Source organism: Lissotriton vulgaris, chromosome 8 (genome assembly GCF_964263255.1).
Source record: "Lissotriton vulgaris chromosome 8, aLisVul1.2, whole genome shotgun sequence".
NCBI lineage: Eukaryota > Metazoa > Chordata > Amphibia > Caudata > Salamandridae > Lissotriton > Lissotriton vulgaris.
The window spans coordinates 832088429-832112803 of NC_141696.1; the positions used below are offsets into that span (position 1 = coordinate 832088429).

Consider the following 24375-nt stretch of genomic DNA (forward strand, 5'->3'; position numbering starts at 1 on the left):
TGACGAAAATGTGTCAATTTACTTAGATTTTCTACCCCATGTCTAATACTAAAGATGTCACCAAAAAGGAGTGTTAATTTACATCATCATTTAATCAGCTGAGGGAAATCATACACTCAGAGCCTCATTTACAAGGCCTTTGCGCCTCATGTGCGTGACTTTTTTTGATGCACCGGTGGAGCAGTGTGCCTGCCCATATGTACAAGGCCACGTAAAGTCACCCTGCATGACTTTTCTTGGCCTTGTAAATATGGGACCCTTTCATGCATTACTCTGCGTTAAAAAGGCATTCCACGGGTGTTACTGTGGGTGTTCCCAGGCAACATCCATGGAACCCAACACATTCCCTGATTCACAATCTTTTGTAAAGCTGGGAATGCGGGAATGCGTTAGAATCCTACGCGTCCCCAGGGGAGGCACGGAGTGGCACAGCGAGGAGAAATACTTGTATTTCTCCTAGTTTTTCCTCTTTCCAAGTGTGCTGCATTCTGCAGTACACAGGGAAAGAAGGAAATGCCATCCATGATTGTTGTTGTGCAGGAAGGTGTCCCTTCCTCCACAAAAACAATCATCCCTGCAATACTGGCACCCTTGCAAAATGACACAAGAGTGCCTGTGCTGGCATATGGTAGCCAATTGTGTACCACTGCAGAGGATAGAACACATATGTGTCATATTGTCGTTAACACAATACATCCCTGTGCTTTTAAAATGACGCAGCTCAGTGCAATAAAATGGGTTAGGGCGCAGCGCTGCATCATTTGTTAGTAGATGAGGCCCATATAGTTAATAAGGCCAAGTTTAGTTTATTTGATTAAGTTCTCTACTGGGAACAACAAATTGCATATAAAACGAATGCTATTAATATTCACATACAACAATTAATACATATTTAAAAAAGAATAAAAAAATGTAAACAGGTTATGACACGCAAATTCATCTGGGGGAGAGTTAAAAGGCGTGATCAGATTCTGCACAGATGCGCTGTTGTATCTAATTTGTTTTGGTTTTATATAGCGCCTTCTTATCTCAACCAGTATCGGGTTTGGGCATACCGACAGTATTGCACACCACCATTACAAAGATCACAGTTGCTGGTAACATGTTCTTTATGAGTCCATTTAGCAGTCAGTGAATTAAAAGGGAGTAGCCCAAACCTCAATAGAATTATACACTGACGAATTCCATGCCTTGAGGAAAAACGAATATATTGTTGAGCCTGTTAGTATGTAATGGCTTCTGCATAATGTACGTAGTGGTGTAGTTTGGAGCAGTGTGAGATGTCCAGATCGTAACTTATCCTTGTCATCAGATGTTTCAGGAAAAGTTTCATTTGGGCAGGAGACCATGATTTCAAAAGTGCGAGTGTGCAATTAGATAATTTAAAAGCAATAATCAAGTTCTGGTTTAGAGTATATTTTGTAGATTAAGTCTCAAATGTCTCTTTTTTTAGTAAAAATCTTAAGGTGCCTTGGTCTGCGTGTAGAATATTGTACGCCCATCTTAGTAGATTCGTAATGGCTCTAGCAAAAGAACTGACTAAGGAGAATTCTAAATGCAGGGCTTGTGCAGGGACAGCTTGTTGGACTTTAGCCAGCTTACGGAGAATTTCCCCTTCTTTCATTTGTGTTTGTTGCCACTGGGTAATTGGGATATATTCCATAGCGTACGATAACATTGGAGGCATCTTTGAGCTGTAAACCTGTAGTAAAGAATGGAAGTGTCTTTGCCCGGAAGATGAGTATAATCAGGGCCGGACTGAGAACAGAAACCGGCCCTGGCAAAGTGTTCAGCTGGCCCCCTCTGGGGTCAGGAGGGGTGCAGGTGAGCAGTTAGCGATGGCCGGTTTCGGTCGATTTTGTTACCGGGGGCCGACATTGCCGACCCCCGGTAACAAAAACGGCCCCCCAGGGGCCCAAAACCGGCCCCCACCCTAGCGGCCTACCGGGGAAACTCCCGGTGCCCGCTATGGCCAGTCCGGACCTGAGTATAATTGTTGGAGCGCTCCCACAGGGATATCTGCTTTACAGTGTAAATGATGCAGGTGGGTAGAGTTTCCTTGTGATTGATTAAAGATCTGCTCCAAATAGATATATTCTTTTACCACTTCTAAGGTTTCTCCTCCCAGTTTCCAGTTGCAGTTTGTGTAATGCTTTCTACCTCTAAATGGGAGTATTTTCGTTTTGGTTGTATTTGGAACCAAGAAGTGTTCCTTTGTATATCTTGTTAGAAAGTCTAGGTTCCTTTGAAAGATCAAAAATAACAATGTCATCGGCGTACATCATGGTGTGTATGTTACATGATGCTATCTTTGGGGGGAACAAATGCATAATAAACTCACTTCTAGTACAGATGTGCCTCGCTAGTTTCCAAAATGTCCTATATTAAAGTATTATTTCTAATGAACGCAAGAGGGTCTGAGTTATACCTTATCTATTCTTCAACGTTTTAGACTTTCGATTTAGGGTGGTATTCCACAGGGCAAGAAGAAGCGTGACCCCATTGTGGCCCAGAGGATTACCGGCCCAAATAGCTTAGGAATTCAGCAAAGAAACATTCAGGAAAGCCTTCTGTTTTCTTCAGTTACAGGAAGACTCTACGTGTAGAGCAGTGGCGGCTCACACAGGTAAGTGCAGTGAGGCAGGACGGGGCGGGTGGGGGTGTTGGAAGCCGACATACAACAGGATAGTAAAAGGTTAATTAATAAAACCACTTACCTTGCGTTCGCCGCATCGCGGACTCGCCCATTTAGACAGAACGCACAGAAGTACTCCTGATTAGCACACAATAGCTACTGCAGTCAAAAACACCAGTGTCCAAGAGCAAAACAATGGGGCTGGGGATTAGTGATTGATTTCCACATTGCTATATTTTTGAAAAAGAAACAATAAGTTGTCGACCAAAGAAACTTGTGGTTTTTCAGAATATTTCCAAAAGTGAAAAATACTTAGCTAGTGATGTTTTCAGCACATATTTATTGACAATTTTCTCTCCTTTTTGGTGAAGTTGTTCAAATGTGTGTGATAAATTCTATTTTATTACAACTTTCTGAAAAGAGAACACTCTGCTAAGGACAGAGCGCAGATTTATCGAGGTTTTGTATCGCCTTTGTGCTAGGCATGGTGACGCAGGACGACACAAAACCTAGAAGATTTACCATTCCAAACAGAGACACTGCAGGACTGTGTAAATCTGATGTACCGCAAGGCAGCAGTGAAGGAGTTACATGGGTGGAATGTGGGTGTTCCCATGCATCTGGTGCAGCGCAAAGCTCCCCACTGTTTACACCTCACAGAAACTAATGAGAATTTTATCTGATATATAAAATGAATGCATGCTTTGCACATGATTTTTATGTGACACCATGATTTATGCACACTTTGCGTCCAACAACACTACTGCAGAAGAATCTTTACTGTTGTATTTATAGATTCTCACATAGAATGTTAACTAATGTTGAAAGAAATGCATTTGAAATCTTTGTCCTAAGAGCCATTTTCACTAAATAGAAATGCATTTAATAGAAATGATCTAAAAATAATTCTTTGATGTTGATTAATAAAGTGACTGACATGTAATAACAAAATATATACCCTTCATTGCAACTAAAATGAGTTACAGTTATGTGTGCTACATTGCAAGGTTAAATTTAGTAATGTGAAGTTGTTTCAAATCATCCTCTTTACTTCACTGCTGAAACCGTATTCATGATTCCTAAATGTGTGCCCTATTGTTTGTGTAATTATTTTTGTTTGCAACCATTCCTCACAAATTGTCCCCTTCCCTACCCACCACCCATCCGTGCGCACCCCTTCGCAGGGAGTATCCCCTTTAACAACAAATGCATCATGTAAACACCTCAATAAAGCACAAAATAACAAGGTAAGATACATTACAGTTTTTAAAACAAACCACATATGGAATACACTTGGGGTCTGGCAAAGCCAGGCCAGAAACCCAAAATGGCAATAATTAACAAGACGACTCTTGCGTCTCAATATAATGATGCTCGTAAAACCTCACCCTAGCGCTCAAAATAAACAGCACACAATCACTTAGTGGAGATGAGTTCCACACTGGCCACAGAGCCGCTGTGTGTGGACTTATCATTATTCCTGTGTCCGTCGTTCCTCCTGTAGTCTCTGCAGAATTCTTGCACAGCCAATCAGGATCAAAAATGTGAGATCTTCTGTCGACATCAACCTGGAGGTGGGCAGGGTAGATCATCAGGGCCGGACTGGCTACCGGTGTTTTTGCTAGGGTGGCAGAGTGGACTCCAGATTCACTACAGAGGGGCTAATTTTCTCAGTGCTTCTAAATAAACAATGCAAAACAAATAGCTTTAAAGCATACTTTTTAGATTTTTTTTTTGATTTGTTCAGTAAGGAAAGCCTGGTAGCCAGTCCAGCCCTGTAAATCATGCTATATCTGGGGCCCAGATTATGCAGAGTTGCCGTAACACTAGTGAATTTATGCCTCGCCTCTTCCACCATACCAGTGAAGTCAGGTAAAAGTGACAATGTAGAGCCCTGCCAAGATATGGAACCTTGTTCTCTAGCCAATCTCAGTGCAGTGTCTCTGCCTGGATAATTTAGGAGGCGGGCTATGATGGGCCTTGGTGGGCAACCCAGATTGGGCCGTGGGCCAAGGGAACAATGTGCACATTCTACAAGAAAATTTGAAGTGTAGGCCTCGTTACCAAAATGTCTGTGAACAGAGTTTCTAAAAGTAGATCCATGTGTCCTGTATTTGTTGACTCTGAGACCCCTAGAATGCGCACGTTATTTCACCTGCTACAGGCCTCCAAATCTTCATTAGTTATGGCCACGTCTTTCAGGATCTTCTCCATCCAGTCGAGCTGCTTAGTAGACTGGGCCGCTCCATCTTCCAGATCCGGAATCCTGCCCTCCACGTTATCTAGGTGTTTGTCGTGGACTTTGAGCTTGGCTCCCATTGTGTCCAATGTTTTTTACAAGGTATCGAAACGGCCATCCAGCGCCATAAATCCAGCCCTCATTTCTTGCAATAGAGTGCCAAATCCAGCTGGTGCGTTGCTGGAGTCGGACACCTCAGATCCCCCTTTCACCATGGTGTTTTCAGGATTTACTGGCTGCTCAAACTGTAGCAATCTTTGTTTTGAGTCTTTACGTCCCATCACTTTATCTGCCAGACTTGTGGGAAGCAAGAGCTTATCCAGTCCGAGGACCTACTAGAGGGAGCCAACAAAAACAGACCCCCACGTGGCCACGGGACATAAACGGCTGCACTGCCATCCAGGTTCAGCCGTGCGCTATTCAAAATGCTAGTGCCAAACTTATGAGGGGCTACACTGCGGCTGTCGCCACGTGTACACCCCTGGCAAAGCAAAAAGGGTTCCCAGTAGCAGGGGGTGATTAAACAGCACTCAGTTCAGAATACCTGCATTTTATGAGCATGGTATCCCTGTTTATCCTGAGTTGGTGCGCTTCCATCGTTGCCGTGTCAGTGCTGCTAGTCTTTTACTCGGCTGTGCAAGAGCAGATGACTGGCGGACCCCCAACACCCACCTGTCCAGCCAGCTGGCTAGCCTCCAGGCTCTCCCGCTGCCTCTGTCGCCACGGGCAGGTAAGTTGCCAATTAAATCAATAAAACAAATTTCGCTGTGGGCGCTGCATCACATTTGGCGATGGAGCGCACACAAGGGAAATTGTTTTATTGATTTAATTGTCAACTTACGTGCATTCATCCATATTCCGGTGTTTACTACCCCCACCTTGCCCCTCCCCCGCCCCACTTCACCACCTGGTAGCACTCCCACCAGAAGCCGCTTCTGGTTGACATGAGTGTGGGTGAGATGTGCCGTTCCCATGGCCAGTGTGGAATTTTTCTCTACTGCTGCAGTCAGCAACATCAAATCATAACAGGAACAATGGACATTCTGATGACGAGGTGACAAAGTGGGTGTCACCTACTGACTTGTGAACTATAACCTATCTACAGCCAAAACATTTTGCAGATCTGCCCGAGAGCCCTTGGGAGAACTCTCTTGGAATACTGCTTAACCTTCCTTTCCTGACCCTTTGTGGACTTCATTGCTGAACCGCTTCTGTCGAAATTAAGCAGAATCTCCCTTGGACTCTTACCTGAACCCTTTTCATTATTCCCTTCGATCCCTTGAGCGGACTTTCTGAGATCTATTCCTCAATGATCCTTTGAGCTTTGCCCCAATTGTGTAACTTAGACTAGCACTTATACCTGGCCTATTGAAGACTTGACCGAGCTACTGATATGCTCATCCTTACTTTACTTAGTCCACTTTGCCTTGACCCTTGTTCTGACATAGATCTCTTTCCTTTCCTATACTCTCTGAACAATCTGAACCATCTTATCCTAAAGGAGTGTGCTTTTGTTATTTAGATTGCTAATGCATAGAAAAAATAACTTGAGATTGTTTTCTGAACATCAAATATTGATGTTCTTAACTTGTTTTGCACTCACTGAGTTAGTTGTATGTGTAATTCTGGTTTGCCTTTATTTATTTTAGAGACTTGGCCTTACTGTTGTAATCCTATACCTCTACAGTATGGTCTTACGAGTGATTTATTTGAACTTGATTACTAATTTGTCATAAACATCCATGAACTTGGCTACCAATTCCTGGTGCCCCTTCCTGCACAAAAAAAATCCTGCCTATAATACAGGCACCCATGCACCAAGATGCAACAGTCCCTGCATAGGCACTAGGCGGCACTGTATGCACCAGTGATAGGAGAGGACAGGATGCACCATATCATGTTTCCTTGCTGCGTTGCGTGACACTGAGAAATCTGGGACCACATTTCTCAATATTTCATGCAACACAGCATGACGACTTTCTGCGCTGCACAGCGTGAAAGAGATAGGGCAGGAATGCACCGTATTTACCAATATATGGCACATTCCACTCTCTGCCGTCTCTTGCATGCAATCCTCTGCCTGGTGCCAGTGCAGGCAGACTTGCACCATGGTACAAGGCTCCCTGTGTTGCAATCAGGATTATTTTGTGCCGAATGGGACCCCTACCTGCACAAAAACATTCCTTAAAGACTTTTCTCTCAATCTTAGTGTCCTGCAGAATGCAGCACATTTAGAAAGACAAAACTACTAGAAGAAATACATATATTTCTCCTTGTTTAGCCTCTCCTGGAAGGGTGTAGCATTATGACACATTCCCAGGTTTACCAGTCTTGGTAAATCTGGGAATACACCGAAATCCATGGGTGGCTGCGTGGGAACACACATGCTCCACCAATAGAATGCTTTCCCAGGGCAGAGTAATGCAAGGCAGAGGCTTGTGCTTCCTTGTATTACTCTAGATTTACCAAGCAATGCAGGACCGCTTGGGCCTTGCGTTGTTTGGTAAATCTGACTAAAGTATTACGCTGCCCTTGCACCACTGCGTGATAGAGATAGGGCAAGAAGGCACCATATTTACCAATATATGGAACATTCCGCTCTCTGCCTTCTCTTGCATGCAATCTTCTGCCTAGTGCCAATGCTGAAAGACTTGAACCATGGTACAAGGCTACCTATGTTGCCAACAGGATTATTTGTGTGCAGATTGGGACCCCCTCCTGCACAAAAAGAATCCTTAAAGGCTTTTATCTAAATCTAAATGTCCTGCAGAATGCAGGAAATTTGAAAGACAAAAATATTAGGAGAAATACAGATATTTCTCCTTTTTTAGCCTCTCCTGGGATGGTGTAGAATTATGACACATTCCCAGGTTTACCAATCTTGGTAAATCTGGGAATGCACCAAACCCCATGGGGAGCTGCGTATTACGCTACCCTTGCTCCACTGCGTGGCAATGCAATCCTTTGATAAACCTGTTCCATAATGTTTAGAACTCTCTGATAAGCTCCATTTAAAATGCATCAAGCGAAAAAAAAATCACATCAATATTTTCAAAATTACACATTTTACATACAGCTTCCTGTTTCCCATTTCCAGCCTGATTAAATTCTATTATCATGATGCCTAACCCCTCTCTTTTTCATTTTACAGAATTACAGCCTGTGCTATGACCATGAAAAAGTATGTCCAAGAGAATGTCAGCCAGAAATCAAACACCACCATAAAATATTTTATGAAGATGCTGAGCAGTGTCAGTGAGACTCTGATATTCATTTTCATGGGCGTGTCCACTGTAGGAAGAAACCATGAGTGGAACTGGGCTTTTGTCTGCTTCTCCTTGCTTTTCTGCTTGATTTGGCGTGCAATAAGTAAGACATCCTTTTTCCAAACACAGAAAATGTATCTTTGCTAGAGTAAATAAACTGAACTCTATGCAGACTGTGGCTTTGATAGTACTGTTTCCTAAATCAGATATGGAGCTTATTGACACACCCCAACATTTTAGATCAGAAAGTGGAAGAATATGACAATTATAAAAACAAATCAAGAGAATGCATTTTCCCCATTGACTTCTATTGAAGCAGTGTCAATTTCAGTTGGGAGACAGGCAAAATAAAGCGATTTTTGGCTTCAAAAATCAAGAGTCTCCTGTTTGAATCGGGTCTGTTGTTATGCATACTTATCCGCTAAAGGCCATTTAGACTGTTGTGGAATGATTAATACAGATATAAAGTTTCTAAGCAAGTTTACTGTGAACACTGACAGGGTGGTCAAATTATACGACCCGCCTGAGTGAAGCTCTAGCCATGGCCCAGCTCAAACAATGGGTAAAAACTCCCACCCACTCTGGTGGACATGTCCTCGACCTGGTCTGTACTAATTTTGACATTAATATAACCAATTCCGAAATTGTGCCCTGGTCCGATCACATGCTGATTAGATTTTCTTGGACCCTTACACGCCCGGCTACGACTAACAACTCAATTGCTCACAGACAAAAAATCTCGGTAGAGATTATGTCTGAGCATCTTGACACTTCCCGCCCCATTCTACCTACGGATATTGAGTCGGCCGTTAGCACATTTAATTCCTGGATAGAAGATGGGTCGACCGCATCAATAAAAACAGGTCGGGTCTGCCGGCTGCGTACTACTCCTTCTAAACCCTGGTTCACTTCCACCCTCCGTGATCTTAAGTCAGGTTGCAAAAAACTTGAACGGACATGGAGACAAGCCTATCTTCCTGAGGCTAAAAAGAACCTAGGGACGGTGCAAAAGAAATACTATGCAGCGATCAGAACCGCAAAAAGCCAATATTTCGAAGGGCGCATAACTAATGCCAATAACAATAGCAAAGAAATCTTTGCTATAGTGAAAAATTTCACCTCCCCCTGCGCGGCCCAACCCATACTTTCCTCCTCGGAGAAATGGTGCGAAGAACTTTCTGTTTTCTTCGTTGATAAAATCACCAAAATCCAGGACGATCTACTTCTTGTATGTAATAATTTTCCACCTACACCGGTTATCCCGCCTCCTGTGTTACCTACTCCCACGGAACGCTTTTACCAGTTCACCCCAGCCAAAAACACGGACATTGTCAGTATCCTTGCCTCCCTACATTCAGGATCCCCTTCTGACCCTTGTCCTGCTAGAGTTCTTGCACGTCTCGCAGATATAGTTGGCAATGAGGTAACGCATATTATTAACCGCTCTTTCCTCACTGCTACGGTCCCGACCTGCTGGAAGCAAGCTAAATTGCTTCCACTTTTAAAGAAAAACGGATTAGATCCTGCTATTCCTGCTAATTTCCGGCCTATATCTTTGCTGCCGGCTCTAGCAAAAGTATGTGAAAAGGTCGCTTTCACTCAGCTAGACCAATTCGTTGAAAATTCTCAGGCTCTTCATCCAGCACAGTCAGGCTTTAGAGCAGCCTACAGTACGGAGACGGCGCTGGTGGAAATATCCAAGGCTATCCGGGAGTGCCTGGACGAAGGTGGCAGAGCGGCTCTGATTTTATTAGACCTATCTGCCGCCTTCGATACTGTCCCTCACTCTCTTCTGCTTACCAGACTAGCGGCCATAGGCATTACAGGCTCTGCCCTTGACTGGCTAAAGTCTTTCTTGGACAATAGATCCCAACAAGTCTGGATGCCGCCTTTCGCCTCCTCCCCCAAGAAACTTACAACGGGTGTACCCCAAGGCTCTACCCCCAGCCCCCTGCTTTTTAATATATATCTTACCCCACTCATCTACCTTGCTGAACAACTGGGAGCAAAAATAATGGCCTACGCTGACGACACACAACTTTTGTTCACGTGGCCTAAAAATAACCTGGATACATCAGGAGCCCAAACCTGCTTGTCATCTGTCTTTCACTGGCTTGCCCTCGCCCAATTAAAATGCAACGAAAGCAAATCGGAAATTTTACTATATGGCTCCTTTCCAGACAACTTTGGCAACTCCCTCTGGCCGGCCGATTCACCCTGCCCCAAATCTATCGGAGGCCCTGCCAAAAATCTCGGCGTTTGGTTTAATAACGACCTCAGATTTGAAGGTCATTTAAAAAAACTTACCGGGATCTGCTTTTCTACACTTAAAATCTTACGCAGGTTCTTTCCACTTCTCCCGAGAGCAGCCAAAGAGACCGTCATCCGTGCCCTTATATTATCTAGACTGGATTATGCTAATGGCCTCTTCTGCGGCCTTCCTGCCTATCTGATCCATCGTCTCCAAGTTATACAAAATGCCGCTGTACGGCTTTTGTTTAATATTCCCAAAAGCTCAAGTGTTCGTCAACCTCTTCGCACCCTACATTGGCTCCCGGTTGCCCACAGGATTTTATTTAAAATCCTTGTCCTTGCCTATCGAGCTGTCCATCAAGCTGGTCCAGCTTACCTGAGGAAAAGATTCTCCATATATGCTCCTAATCGCCCCCTCAGATCAGCCAATCTGCACCAAATGACTGTCCCAAAATTCAAATACAGCAGACTTGGCGGCCAATCCATCTCAGTTAGAGCGGCGAGAGCATGGAACACCCTCCCGCAGCCTCTAAGAACAGCTCCCTCCATCTCACTGTTCAAGAAGGGACTGAAGACACACCTCTTCAACATCACTGTTTAGGGTCCCCCTCTGCCTTGCCTCTCACCCTTTTCGCGCCAGGATACTATTTTTTTTAGTAACAGAGCGCGCTATAAAAGCCTATAATAATAATAATAATAATAATAAATCGCTTATTCATAGAGATCAACCAGGTTTTGTACAACTCAGGAGTTCTATTGTGAGCCTTCCCTTATTGCTTCCTTAGAATAAGATGGGGCAAACTATCCGTGACCTTACTCGATATTGAGAAAACCTTCAAGAGAGTAGGATGGTACATTTAGTTTAGAATTGTGGATGGCTTTGATGTTGACCCCGCTTTGAGAAGCTGGTCAAGCTATTGTATTACATATGAGAGCAAGCATGGGGGCAGGGAAAATAATCAATGACCACTGAGAGGTGGGGCACGGGATGATACACAGTTGCCTCGTGTTGCTGCATTTGTTTGCTTACATTATGAAGCCTTTAGCTGGGGTTATGAGAGCTGACTTCTTAGAATGGAACATTAAAGTTGGAGACACAACCCATACTATGTCCTGCACTCATGATACACTGGGGTATTTAAGAGATCTAGAGAGGGCATCTCCAGATACACTTAGATTCTTAGATGAGAATGGATACTTTACAGGGTTTAAAAGTGGCAAGTCCCAATTCTTCCCATTGGAGAATGTGTTGGGGGGGAGTGTGCTGATCAGTGTCTTTCTGAAAGGTGTTGCCCCCGTCACCTGTGAAGAGGGTTGAATTCGTAAAGATGGTGGTTCCCCCAGATGCTTGCATGTGTATCAGTGAGTGTTGTGCCTTCTTCAAAGATCAGTACACTGAGATGTCGACCCAATCCTGAACTTACTGATCTAGAGTGTTCCCAACTCTGAATACTCTTAAATTTTCTTATGAACAGAGGTGTCTGGAACGTTGCAGGCTTTTAATGTTATTATCCAGCATTGCAAATGCAATGCCTAGTTAAATGTTTGGAAGAATCTCCTAATGTAGAACTGATGTTGTGAGCTGGTTTGTCAGGGTAGAAGGGCAATGAAAACTACATTCTTGTCCCCAGTGGATCAGATTTCTGATAACCATACTTGGGCTTGCTGATGTCCCAGACTTGGCCTCCATTGTAAAGTCAATGGTAAAATGTGTGCTGCTTGCTGCAGAGTCGGAACTGTGGGGCCAATCATTTTTATAAAAGTTGTGCCAAAAAACGAGTGATGTACATGGAAAGAGAGAGTGGTTCTCAGTTCATAGGTGACCTCTATAATGGAGATACCTTCAAAGCCAGGGAATAGCTGGGTGTTTAACCTGCCAATTCCCAATCAATGCTAGGCTGACACAGGCTTCCTGTGAGACATGGGGGGTTTCCCCAAGACATTCTAATGAACCTCATGTATTGGTGAAGAGGGGTAAAACAGTCTTTGCATTGCACTTTGTGCTGAATAGAGTCGACCTAGAGTATCCTCAATGTAAGGAATGCCTCTTTTTGCATGATCATCCTCAAAGGTTTAGACTGATGCAGCTGATATTTTGACTCTGAAGGTGCACGAGTCCTGCAAAACAGGTGTCAGGTCCAGTGATCTGACCCTTAAAACATGTATGTCTGATGGGTTCATCCGCAATTGGCATAAGGAAACTGACTTATGAGTCACCTGTATATGGTACCAGCTATGCCCAGGGCCTACATGTTAAAGTGTCCCTCATGGACTGCAGCACATATTGGGCCACCACTAGTATGACAAAGCAAAACGTGACTCCTTGCCTGCCATTACTGACTAGCAGAGCATCTTTTGAACTGCTAACTTGACTTTGCCATTTAATATTAATGACAAAATCCAGATCTTCCTTTTTAATATATATAAGTCACCTCTAAGACAGGGCTATCGAGTCCTAAGGCAGGGTGCTGTACATTAAAAAGTGGAATATGTGTGTTTACATGTTACAACAGCAAGAACCCAAAATTGTTGGGTTTTTTCTGTAGAGAGGCTAGGAGCCCCATCGGCGAGTAGAGGGTTAAACGGGTGCTAACTTCTGAATGGGACTTCTAAAGGTGTTACTTCAAGGTATCAAAAGAAGCATTGCATTAAATACTACCTGATGCTCATGTCAAATTTAATGTAACGTTTAAGTAAATGGAAATATTAGAAACATATTCAGCAGCCGTTTATGATTGCCAGCCCCAAGACACACATGCGCCCTCCTGGGGGAGGGTGTGAATAAGTCTCAGAAAGGAATACAATGAGCCTCCTGTTGGAAGAGGTGTTAACTTTCCGGGGCATAAAGGTCAAAGAGGTTGAGATAAGAAAGTGAGGAGGAAGCTGCCTTTGAATGGCAAATGGTCAATACACATGAAAGGGACTGCTCTTTTTGTGGTCATGGTTGTATGACATTACAATGTATGCCTTTAACATGTATCTGTTACTAGACAATGCCTTTACCAGGAATATGCCTTTACCATGCACCCCTTTACAACAAAATGTAAGTAAATACATACATATGATATTTTATTTTTGAGGGGCCTATCCTTACCAACCTATCCCTTACACAAACCTAATCCCTAAAAATACCCTTACCATCCTATACCCTAACACATTTCTAAACCCTAAAAACACCCTTACCCACCCCTAAACCCTACAATCACCCTTACCACCCCATACCCCTACCCACCCCTAAATGCTAAAAACGCTCTTACCCCAATACCCTTACATACCTCTAAACCCTGAAAATACCCTTACCACCCTAAACCCCTGCACACCCTATAACCATAAAAATACCCTTACCACCCTTGTGTCTCGCTTTTAAGATTCTGAGAGGTATTGGCCCGGAAATCCTATCCAGCTGTCTTTCCTTTTATGTTCCCCACCGCACCCTCCGTTCCCAGGGTTTGGCCCTTGCGGTGGTCCCCAGATTTAGGCTTAGTCGCATGGGTGGCCGCTCGTTTAGTGTAAAGGCCGCGTCAGCATGGAACTCCCTTCCTGTTGAAATTCGTCTGATGGAGGACCTCTTGACTTTCAAAACGTTCCTGTTTTAGCTGCTTTCATGTTTTTAGTTTCCTGTTGTGTTATGTTCTACCTTGTCTCTGCGCCGGGACGCCCCTTGGCTGGGGTATCTGTGCGCATAATAAATCAATATAACATAACATAACATAACATAACATACTTATTCCTAAACTCTACAGTCACCCTTACCCTATTCCCTTACCCACCCCTAAACCCCAGAAATCTCCTTACCACCCTACGCTATTACCTATCCTAAACACAAAAAAACCTTGCAACTCTATACCCTTACCCTTATCCACCCCTAAACCCTATAAACACCCCTACCACCCAATACCCTTTCCACCCATAAGTCCTAAAAATACTCTTACCACCCAATGCACTCACCTACCCCAAACCCTAAAAACTCCCTTACACCTTGATGCCCCTACTCACCCCTAATTCCTAAAAATACAATTTTCTATCAAAACTCTTATGAACCCCTACACCCTATAATCACCCTAATCACCTCATGTCCGTACCTGTCCTTAAACCCTAAAAATACCCTTACTACCCAATATCCTTGCCCAACCTAAACTCAAAATAATAACCTTACCACCCAATACCCTTACCCACTCTTAAACCCTAAAAATACTCTTACCACCCTAAACCCTTACCCATCACTAAGCCATAAAAATACCATTATCACCCAAAACCCCTGCACCCCCTCTCTAAACCTAAACTAAATTATATGAATATATATTACACAGTGGCGGTCGCCACTGGGTAGTTATAGTTATACTTAAGATTGCTTTTCTATAGACAAGGTGTTTTTGCTTTATAATAATGTTTGAGTCGTTTGATGAATCTTCATAAAACTTTCCCAAAAAAAAGCTAATTCACCTTAGCTCCTTCCTGGAACATTTCAGGATGATCCATTAAGAACGCTTGAGAATAAGGGGGACAAAAAAGCAAATTTCCCTATGTATTTTACATTGACATTTTTAAGAAGCTCTACCACAAAAAACCACTGAATGGAATCATACCAAATTTGTCAGGAGTTTAGATGTTGGTCTGCACATTGTGCATTTTCTGATTTGGTGTAAATACGTTCGCTAGGTTTTGCGAAATTAAGTGTTAAACATATTTGTGTATCTGGATGGTTGGGTCCACAAGAGGCTCTCAAGAGTTAATTTAAAAATAGAGCATTCTGATTGGTTATGGGCACTGTTTTCCTTTGGGCCATCTCATGCCTGGGGGAGCCAGACTCCTGCGGAAGCTAGCACTCTGAGGGGCTGCCAGCTACATGAGAAAAAATTTGCTGGCAGCCATTGGTCACTCGGGGACTTACTCACCTGTCCTGAAGGTTATAAAAAATCATTACACAAGGGAATCGGGTAGGGCCACTAAGCCCCATGTAAAGGGACCCAGAGGGACCCCAGGGTAAAAATGAAAAACAAAATCATCAAAATGTGCCACAGTCCCGTGGGATTGTGGCCCAAAAAAAAAGGGTGGCTGTCATTATATATATATATATATATATATATATATATATATATATATATATATATATATATATATATATATATATATATATATATATATATATATATATGGGGAGGAGGCGTCAGTTGGTCCTTCCTCTCTAGCCAATTTAGGCCCCAGGGATCTCAACCACAGAGCTGGATATATGTGAGAAATGGGGTGGGTGTGGGTGACCTCCCTCCCTGAGCCATTTACACCCCGTGCCCAAATATAATAAGTGCATTATGATTTCTTTGGGAGAACACTCACCTAATATATAGTTTTGCTGATTTAAGGGTGTTGCACGTATGTGAGAATATTCAATCTCATTTTGCTAAGAGTGCCAATAGATAGTTTTTGAAATACAGAATTATGGAAAAAACTAAATATTGCAATTGAAGAATTGATTATACCTGATTACACAACATTTTCCATCAGTAATTCTGCTTTCTCTTTTCTCCCAGGTGTCTTTTTACTATTTTCCATCATCAACTATTTTCGAACATTCCCCTTCACACTAAAGGACCAATTTATAATTGCGTATAGTGGTTTAAGAGGTGCCAGCAGTTTTTCTCTTGTATTTTTACTTCCTGCATCTCTTTATCCCAGAAAGAACATGTTCATCACTTCCACTATTGTAATCATATATTTTACAGTATTCATTCAGGTAAGTCAATTCTATAGTCTTTCGTATTCATATGAATGTTGATCAACTCACCTACTATTAGTTACTTACTGTCTAAAGGAATATTCTTGCTACATATTATATTCATATAAACAAGCTCTGTTTGAAGACTGATACCAGCAGCTGTGCAATATGCCTATATAGCAAATAACTTTTAATTATGCCTATGTAGATGGACATAATCTAGATTTCATGCCTTCATAAAGGTGGTCAAAGTTTTCTAACTTTTTCCTAATTCACTTTGGGCATAGTAGAAACTTTCCCATGTGATTTTTCTACCTCAGGATATCCACCTAGTGGTACAACCTCACTCAGTAGATCATTGCAGCCGGCAGCCCTACCCTATACTTCAAGTCATAGGTTCTAGGTAGGGGACAAAACCAGGGCATGCAAAGTTGCAAGTGGGTTGAACTTCCAGATGGGGTTGGGTTAGCCATTAGGTCACCTTCCGCAATGCCTTGTCGAAGTATGTTGTGGATAAGTGTGGGGTGGAAGGGTTAAGTATTATTGCCAAGGGGAGAACATAGACCTCAAGTTGTCAAAATTCTTAGGTTGGAGTACTATTTAGCACATGTGATGCTGTCGCAAGAAGTAAGTCACTCAACGTTTGGTGTTAATGACAACAATCGATGAATGAAATTTTGAATTGAATCTCAATTTTAAATAAATGTATGTGGTACAGATGCACTGAAAGCTAATGAGGGTAGCAACCCAGATTAAATTGTAACATTATATTATTCCCAGGTAGTGAAGGAAACTGTCCATACAAATTTACAAACTAATCCAATCAGGTAAAGTGGCTGCAGGGAGGTGTGCCCTCTCTTGAGCTGGAATACTCTACAATAATTAGCAGAATCTAAGTACAAATTCTCAGCATCAAAGGCAGCATAATATTTCAAATCTGAAAATAAAGCTTCTACGACCTGAACATCCCAATCATCACAGAGTATATTTTGTTCCCCCATAGGAACTCTTAGTACATTTGGGACATTAATAACCTCTGTGGGATCATGCATTTGAAATTTGACAGCATCCCATAGAATCCCATCTAGAACCGGCCAAGCAGTAATGTTTACAAAGCTCAGATCCCTCTTCAATCTGTGTGATGAGGGATGGGGTGCCAATGAACCATTAATATGCCGAATAGCAGCCCTCTCTTCAACGTAGTGTCCATTCACAAGATGGAAAAAATACACCACAAATCCAAATGACGCGGACAAAAATATTGAAAAAAGTACTAACCAAATGGAAGTCCAAGGAGGAATCAAAAACATTTTTTTAAACCCTGTTGCAAAAACTGAAAGTTTTGAAGGGGACTTCGAGGTGGTAGAGTTAGTGTCAAATGAAAATCTGGACTCAGTGGCCAAACATGTTTGTAAATCTGGCATCGAGAAGTCTGTGGGGTGTGTATACTCAGTCTCATCAAGTTGAGCATCAGGTGGGGTATTCAATAAAGGACTTGAAACTGCAGGCCTCTCGAAGGCAACGTCAGGCCTGTTGTTAGAGGTAGGAGCCAAAACAGAATTTCTCAGTATCCATAGACAGGAGACCGCAGGAGTCATACTAAGAAGAATTGGCCACTCTGTGTAATTTGACATTGTCAATGGAGATGTACCTTTTTTCCTTTCGACCTGGAAGTGGAGGTAAAATGACAGTTTGTGTGCCCTGCATGCCAAGTACAGGAACTGGAGCTCGATATGAGGGACTAAATTCTTTCTTGTTCTCGATCTTCTCTCGGACCAGTTCTCCAACTCGGGGTAGCCAGCCAACCACCGTAATCTGCAACGCAGCATCAGATGTGGAGGGCAAGTGTTCCTTTGCAAGACTGTCTCTCGTCTCTTGTAGATTCTGTAAAACAGTAAAATGTTCATCTACGTCAAACGGGCCAGCTGCCGCCGCCTGGTCTAGACCTTCAAGGTTCGGGACAAACATTTTGATACCAAAGAGCATCTCGTATGGGGGCCGCCCACCCAGAGACCTTCTAGGGAGATTATTGAGTGCACGCTGTACGCTATTGAGATGGGCCAGCCAGTTCCTGCTGGTACCTTTAACCCTAGCCGTCAATGATTGCTTTAAATCATGGTTCATCCTCTCCACAACACTATTACCCTCAGGTTGGTATGGAGACGAAAATTTGACTTGGACCCCCAATGAACTCATGGCATCCTTGTACGCTTAGAGGCGAACGCTGGACCCTGGTCCAAATGGAAGGTGCCACACTCAAAAATTCCCACAAAGACACACAAATCTCTTATGACAATTTGTGAATCAGCACTCCAGTGGGGCCACACCCATACAAAGTGCGTGCAAGAATCAACTGCAACTAAGATGTACTTATACGCAGAATCAGAAGAAAAGGGACCTCAGTGATCCAAATAAACACAATCAAGTGGTTAATTTCAAATGTACCACTGTGTTTGGGGCTGACACGAGCAGACGAAGGCTTGATCTGCTGACTTTATCAGGACTGAAACGATAAGAATTCTTTGAAGGAAACCCGGTAGGATATTTACTTACTTTCTCAGTAGCGGCAATTGCTGCCAAGATGTCATCATCAATATTACTTTTGGAACGTGTAATTGCTGCAACCAAATATGTCGAAACTGCTGTCTTCGCGGCCTCATCGGCCAAACTATTGCCAACAGCTTGTGAACTCCCACACGATGATGACCAAGAGTATGAATTACATTCATGAGTGGTAGCTGCACTTTAAGTTAATCCACTCTAACCCAGATCATTTTGGGTTTTATTGTGCTACCCTTAGAGTCACGATAGTCGTTTTGAGTCCAAAAGAACAGATTGTCATTGTAAGACTGGACATAGTAGTAAGAGTCACTCACAATAAGAGTAGTCACACCAGGGTCTGCGTACTCCAATGCAAGCATCAGAGCACGGAGCTCCGCTAACTGGGCGGTACAGTCCCCTAACGTCTGTGTATGCATGACATCGGACTTGAATTCTCCATCCACCATGGTACCAACCACAATAGCGCAAGCTGAGACGTATGCGTGCTTAGACCCATGCTCAACTTATGCAGAACCGTCAGTGTAAATGATTCAATGGAAATCTTCCAAAGGGCGCATAGTCAAAGGGGCAGGATGAACAAACTCATACTGCAAATACTCCTGCGACCGTAATAAGGCATCAAAAATGAATGTGACATCCGGAGATGTCAATGATGTTGCCCATTGTATCCACCGTGGGTGTAAAGCTTTAGAATTTGGTACACTGGCTTTTGTCACTACCTCCAATGCAGGATACGGGGTAACAACCAACATGCGTTTTCCCTGTAATAGTGTGCATTCCTTTAGAATCGCCATTTGCACTGCTGTCAAAACTTTTTCCTCAGTGGAAAATCGCATTTCAGCCGAAGTGTACAAGTGTGACTTGTAAGCGATAGGTACTGTGTCACCTTCGTTAAAAATAAGGTACGTGAAACCCACCGCCCCAGGGACAATTCTTATCACCAGTATGTTGTGGTTGTCATGAGTCAGTAAGAATTTGTATTCAAGCAGATCAAGCTTGCAAAGATTGCAAAATGGCTGAATGTTCAGGCAGCCAGCACCATTTGGTAAAAGTAGGTTGTATCAATGCATATAAAGGCTGTATACGCTGGGCATATTCGGGAATGTAAGTACGCCAAAAATTCAAAAATCCCAGCAAGGATTGCAATTTTTTTAGTGTTGTAGGAGCGCGCAGTTGTGCGCATTTCTCCAAGAAGTGAGGAGCCAATCCTCGACCTTCATTGTTGAGCTCATAGCCCAGGAACAACACTGTGTACTCTGCAATGTGAGACTTTGCAAAGTTACATTTGTTACGAAGTCCGCAAAATTGCTAATTATGCGGTCAACGGGGCACAGATGCGCCCATATCTCGTTGTCCGTGAGATAAATGTCTTCCACATATGAACACGCATCTGGGTCAATTCTCACTAAAAGAGAAACTAAACTGGCAGCAAAGATACCTGGACTATTCTTATAGCCCATTGCCAAACGTCCAAATTTTTTCTGTGTGCCAACACTGGTAAAAGCAGACTATTGACTACTTAAATCCAAAAGATTGTGGGCAAAAAAAACATTGGCTATGTCAAGTTTGGTCTTAAACCTTTTACGCACAAGACCATCCACAAGTGCAGAGCTGTGGGTCTTCTGTACTGCATAGGGACGGCAATGCGAGTTAAGATGCCGGTAATCCAATTCCAAACGGTAAGAACCATCAGGTTTTGTTACAGTAAAAAGAGGGTTATTCATCGGAGACACACAAGTTTCAATTACACCTTGATATTCCAATTGTTCAAGGATCTCTGCGACTGAAGCTTTCGCTTCACTCCTTATGGTATATTGAGGTTGAGGCTGTGGCATAAACCGCAAGGGAATCTCATGTTGGGGAGAGAATTTTTCCCAACCACAGTGAGTGTGGTACAATGCAGGCGCAAAGGGCCTTAGCCCACTCTTCTGCAAAATTCAGAGCATGCTCCTTAGACACTGTGTGCGAAACTAGGGAGGATTACCTCCTCCCCTCTCTGAACTGCGAGAACAAAAGGTGGGGGCCAGCCAGCCTCTGCTAACAAAATGTCATATGTAGTTGTAAGGTTTTCCCAAAATACCCCTTTTATGATACGTTGTATGTCACCTTCAATCAAAAGGCCGATTTTAAATAACCTATCAGGGGAGCTACTCTTGTATCAGCTTTCTCAACAACAACAAATTTGTCAGTCGCTGTCACCTTCAGTAGTGGACTCAGGGCCTCTCGCACTATGGTCATCTCCACCGCGCTGTCCAACAGTGTCAGCACCCACGTCTGATTCCGAAGCTGCATTCTCACTATCTGTGGCATATCTCGCTGTTAAAGCAGCACCTTTCTTTTTCCGAAACTGGGGTCTTTTTTGGGAAAAATCGTCCTGCTTGCCTTTTCCATCTTATGGGCGGGGCTGGTCACGACTCTGCTGGCCACCCCTTCCTCTGCCTCTTCCTACACTACCGAACAATGAGGCCGATGTGTCCTGTAAAGAACGAGGAGAAAATTGATCAGAAACCTGAAATCGATCAGGTGACTTAATTGCAGCGTGGTCGCGCAAGTTATAAGAGCGCTCAGTGGACATAGGCACTGGTGATGCAGGACGGGACTCCTGTTTCTGTTGTTGTTTACCCTGTTTCTTGTTTTTTTCCAATTTTGTTTTGGAGCTTTGGGTTGATCTTCTTTTTCAGACTTCGACCCCTGAGTCTGTTTTTTATATTTAGCAGAAAAGGGCTTGACACCTAAACTATTACGGCCTATGGTCTTCTAAGCCGCTGTAATATTTCTCGGTAACTGGCGGGGTTTATTGGCATCGGGGACCTCGCGCAAGGCATTAGACACTTGGAAGTTCACTGCATCTCCCTTTATATTAGAAAGGACGAGATCGGAAACCACATCAAACGAGCCAACGAGTCTCATTCCCAATTTAACGCAGCCTCAGTTCAGTGTTCATCCTGAACGCGTTTGATGATTGCCGGCAGGACAGCCATTGACGGAGTGCAATAGCACCTCGTGTACACTGCCGCAAAGATTCTACCCCATGACTCGTAGTCTCCGGCTTCAGGCACCAAGTCCTTGGGTAAACTAATTGTAAGAATTCTGCGTTTTTCTACAGGACTCTAAATAGAAAAACTGCTTCCAGCTGGTCAAATTTCTCAGCAAGCCAGAACGGCATATCATCCTTATCCTGGGGACGCTTGCTAATAACCACATTAACCATGACGGGGCTAAGCTTCATCCAGCTCGGTCCAGCTTGGAGCGCCACAACACCAGGGGCCCTGCCCTGGAAATTGCGGGTAATATATTGAACCTAGGCCCTAATAACTCCAATCGCGGAGTTGTATAGTGGCCTCAAGTCAGCAACGGGGACTGCCCTCGCACGAGGTTGCGAGGTAAATCCAGCCAAAACAGGCCAAGAAGCGCCTGGAGTCGACAAAGGACCTAATCTTATCGCCGTTAAACTGTGGGGAAGGGCGCCATTCAGAAATCAGTATTTTCTGTGTCCTATAAAGAACATATTCCACGGGCACGGCTGTGTGAGTGTAAGTCTTAAACATCTGCGTAGCCGCATCCACAGCTGGAAATGTCACCCATGAGTAGAAGATCTCAAACGGGTAAGCTACCTCAGCACTCACCACTAAAATAACTGCCATGCCCTCCATGCCAACGTTATAAGCCTGCAAATGATTATGGACCACAAAGCGACTATGCTGCGGTATGTCAACGTCAGCCATAACAATACAGTTAGGAAAAGTACAATGCAAAACAACGTAGCACAACTGGGTAGTAATTCAAAAGGAAACCGTTTTGTAAGATTCAAGCTTGAAAAGACCCATGTAACTATAGCTAGGTTTATCCGTCACCACTGTTAACCGGCTGCTTCCAGCTGGTCAATTTCTCAGCAAGCCAGAATGGCAAATCATCCTTATCCTGGGGACGCTTGCCCATAACCACATTAACCATGACGGGACTAAGCTTCATCATCCCGCTCGGTCCAGCTGAAAGCGCTGCAAAACCAGGGGCCCGCCCTGGAAATTGCGGGTAATATATTGAACAAAGGCCCTAATAACTCCAATCGCAGAGTTGTATAGGGGCCTCAAGTCAGCAATGGGGACTGCCTCTGCCTGAGGATGCGGGGTAAATCCAGCCAAAACAGGCCAAGAAGCGGCTGTAATTGGCAAAAGAGCTAATCTAATCGCCGTTAAACTGTGGGGAAGGGCGCCATTAAACCAAACGCGATGCTGCCATGCAGAAATCGGTATTTCCTGTGTCCTATAAGGAACATATTCCACGAGCACGGCTGTGTGAGTGTAAGTGTTAAACACCTGAGTAGCCGCATCCACAGCTGGAAATGTCACCCATGAGTAGAAGATCTCAAACGGGTAAGCTACCTCAGCACTCACCACTAAAATAACAGCCATGCCTTCCAAGCCAACGTTATAAGCCTGCAAATGATTGTGGACCGCAATACGACTATGCTGCGGTATGTCAACGTAAGCCATAACAACACAGTTAACCCCTTGCATGCTGCCTTCGGCCGTTGGCTGACGGCAGCACTACCTCTCTAGTGCTGCCATTGGCTAACGGCCGATGCAGCCCCGCCCACTCTTCAGAACGCCCGCACCGCCGCAGAAAAACCGCAGTGGTTAAGGCGTTAAGAAAGGTACAATGCAAAACAACAAAGCACAACTGGGTAATAATTCAAAAGGAAACCGTTTTCTAAGATTCAAGCTTGAAAAGACCTATGTCACTATAGGTAGGTTTATCCGTCACCACTGTTAACCGGAAACAATAGTGAGGGGATTAAGGACGGATATAAGCACTACTCAAGTGTCATGAAATAAGGCCACCAACATATGGGCGCCATGTTGCAGGGATTCTGCTCAGTCACAGAACTGTGCTTGAAAATAAACAATTTAGGAACAAAGGAATTTTCTTAATGGACCTAAGATGCATACACAAAGTAACATACATGTACCAATTGTTGCAAAAATATATGACTATTTATTTATTGTTGTTTTAGTCATGATAAGAATACTAGAAAAAGGGAGGGGGTACAATAATGCATTCCAAATAGCAATTTCCTCTGTCCACAATGATACAAAATTGATTTTTATATGAAAATATATTTCAGAGAATATTATAATGTATTGTCTTAGTTTATCTTTTCAGTGCATTAGACATTTCTATAATGCATGTGCAAACTGCAAGAAATCAAAACGGATTGTTCATATGCATGGCTTTTTTGTACAAAAAAAGCCATGCATACCAGCCACCTGGACTATGACAATGCTCTCTGCACCAAAATCACTTCACACCTTCAGACGATCCATAACTCAGCAAACAGACTCATTCTTGACCTCCACAGATGGTCCCACATCACCCTGCACCTGAAGAAACTCTGCTGGCTCCGGGTACAAAAAAGATGCAAATTCGAGATCCTGAGGCACACCTGCAAAGCCCTGGGCAAGCAAGGACCAGCATACATCAACCCCTATCTGAACTTCCAACGACCCACCAGAAAGACCACCGCATCCGCCCCAGCAGCAGTGCAGGTCATTCCTTCTCCTACCTCACTGTAAAATCCTGGAACAGCCTTCCCATCCACCTTAGGATATTTCCCTCCCACCAGGAATTCAGAAGGGGACTCAAGACCTGGCTCTTTGACTGAGACCCTTGAGCAGCCTGGACCCAGTGCCTGGATACCCACTGGGTG

The 24375-nt window shown here is 43.6% G+C and overlaps 1 protein-coding gene across 1 annotated transcript in view; it reads left to right on the plus strand.

Annotated features, from left to right (window-relative positions):
• SLC9A4 (solute carrier family 9 member A4) overlaps nt 1–24375 on the plus strand; it is a 669359-nt gene that overhangs the window by 204855 nt on the left and 440129 nt on the right. The window contains exons 4-5 of the mRNA XM_086934738.1: nt 8026–8243; nt 15922–16124. Of these exons, the coding sequence (XP_086790864.1) occupies nt 8026–8243; nt 15922–16124 (421 nt within the window). The remainder of the gene's footprint in view (nt 1–8025; nt 8244–15921; nt 16125–24375) is intronic.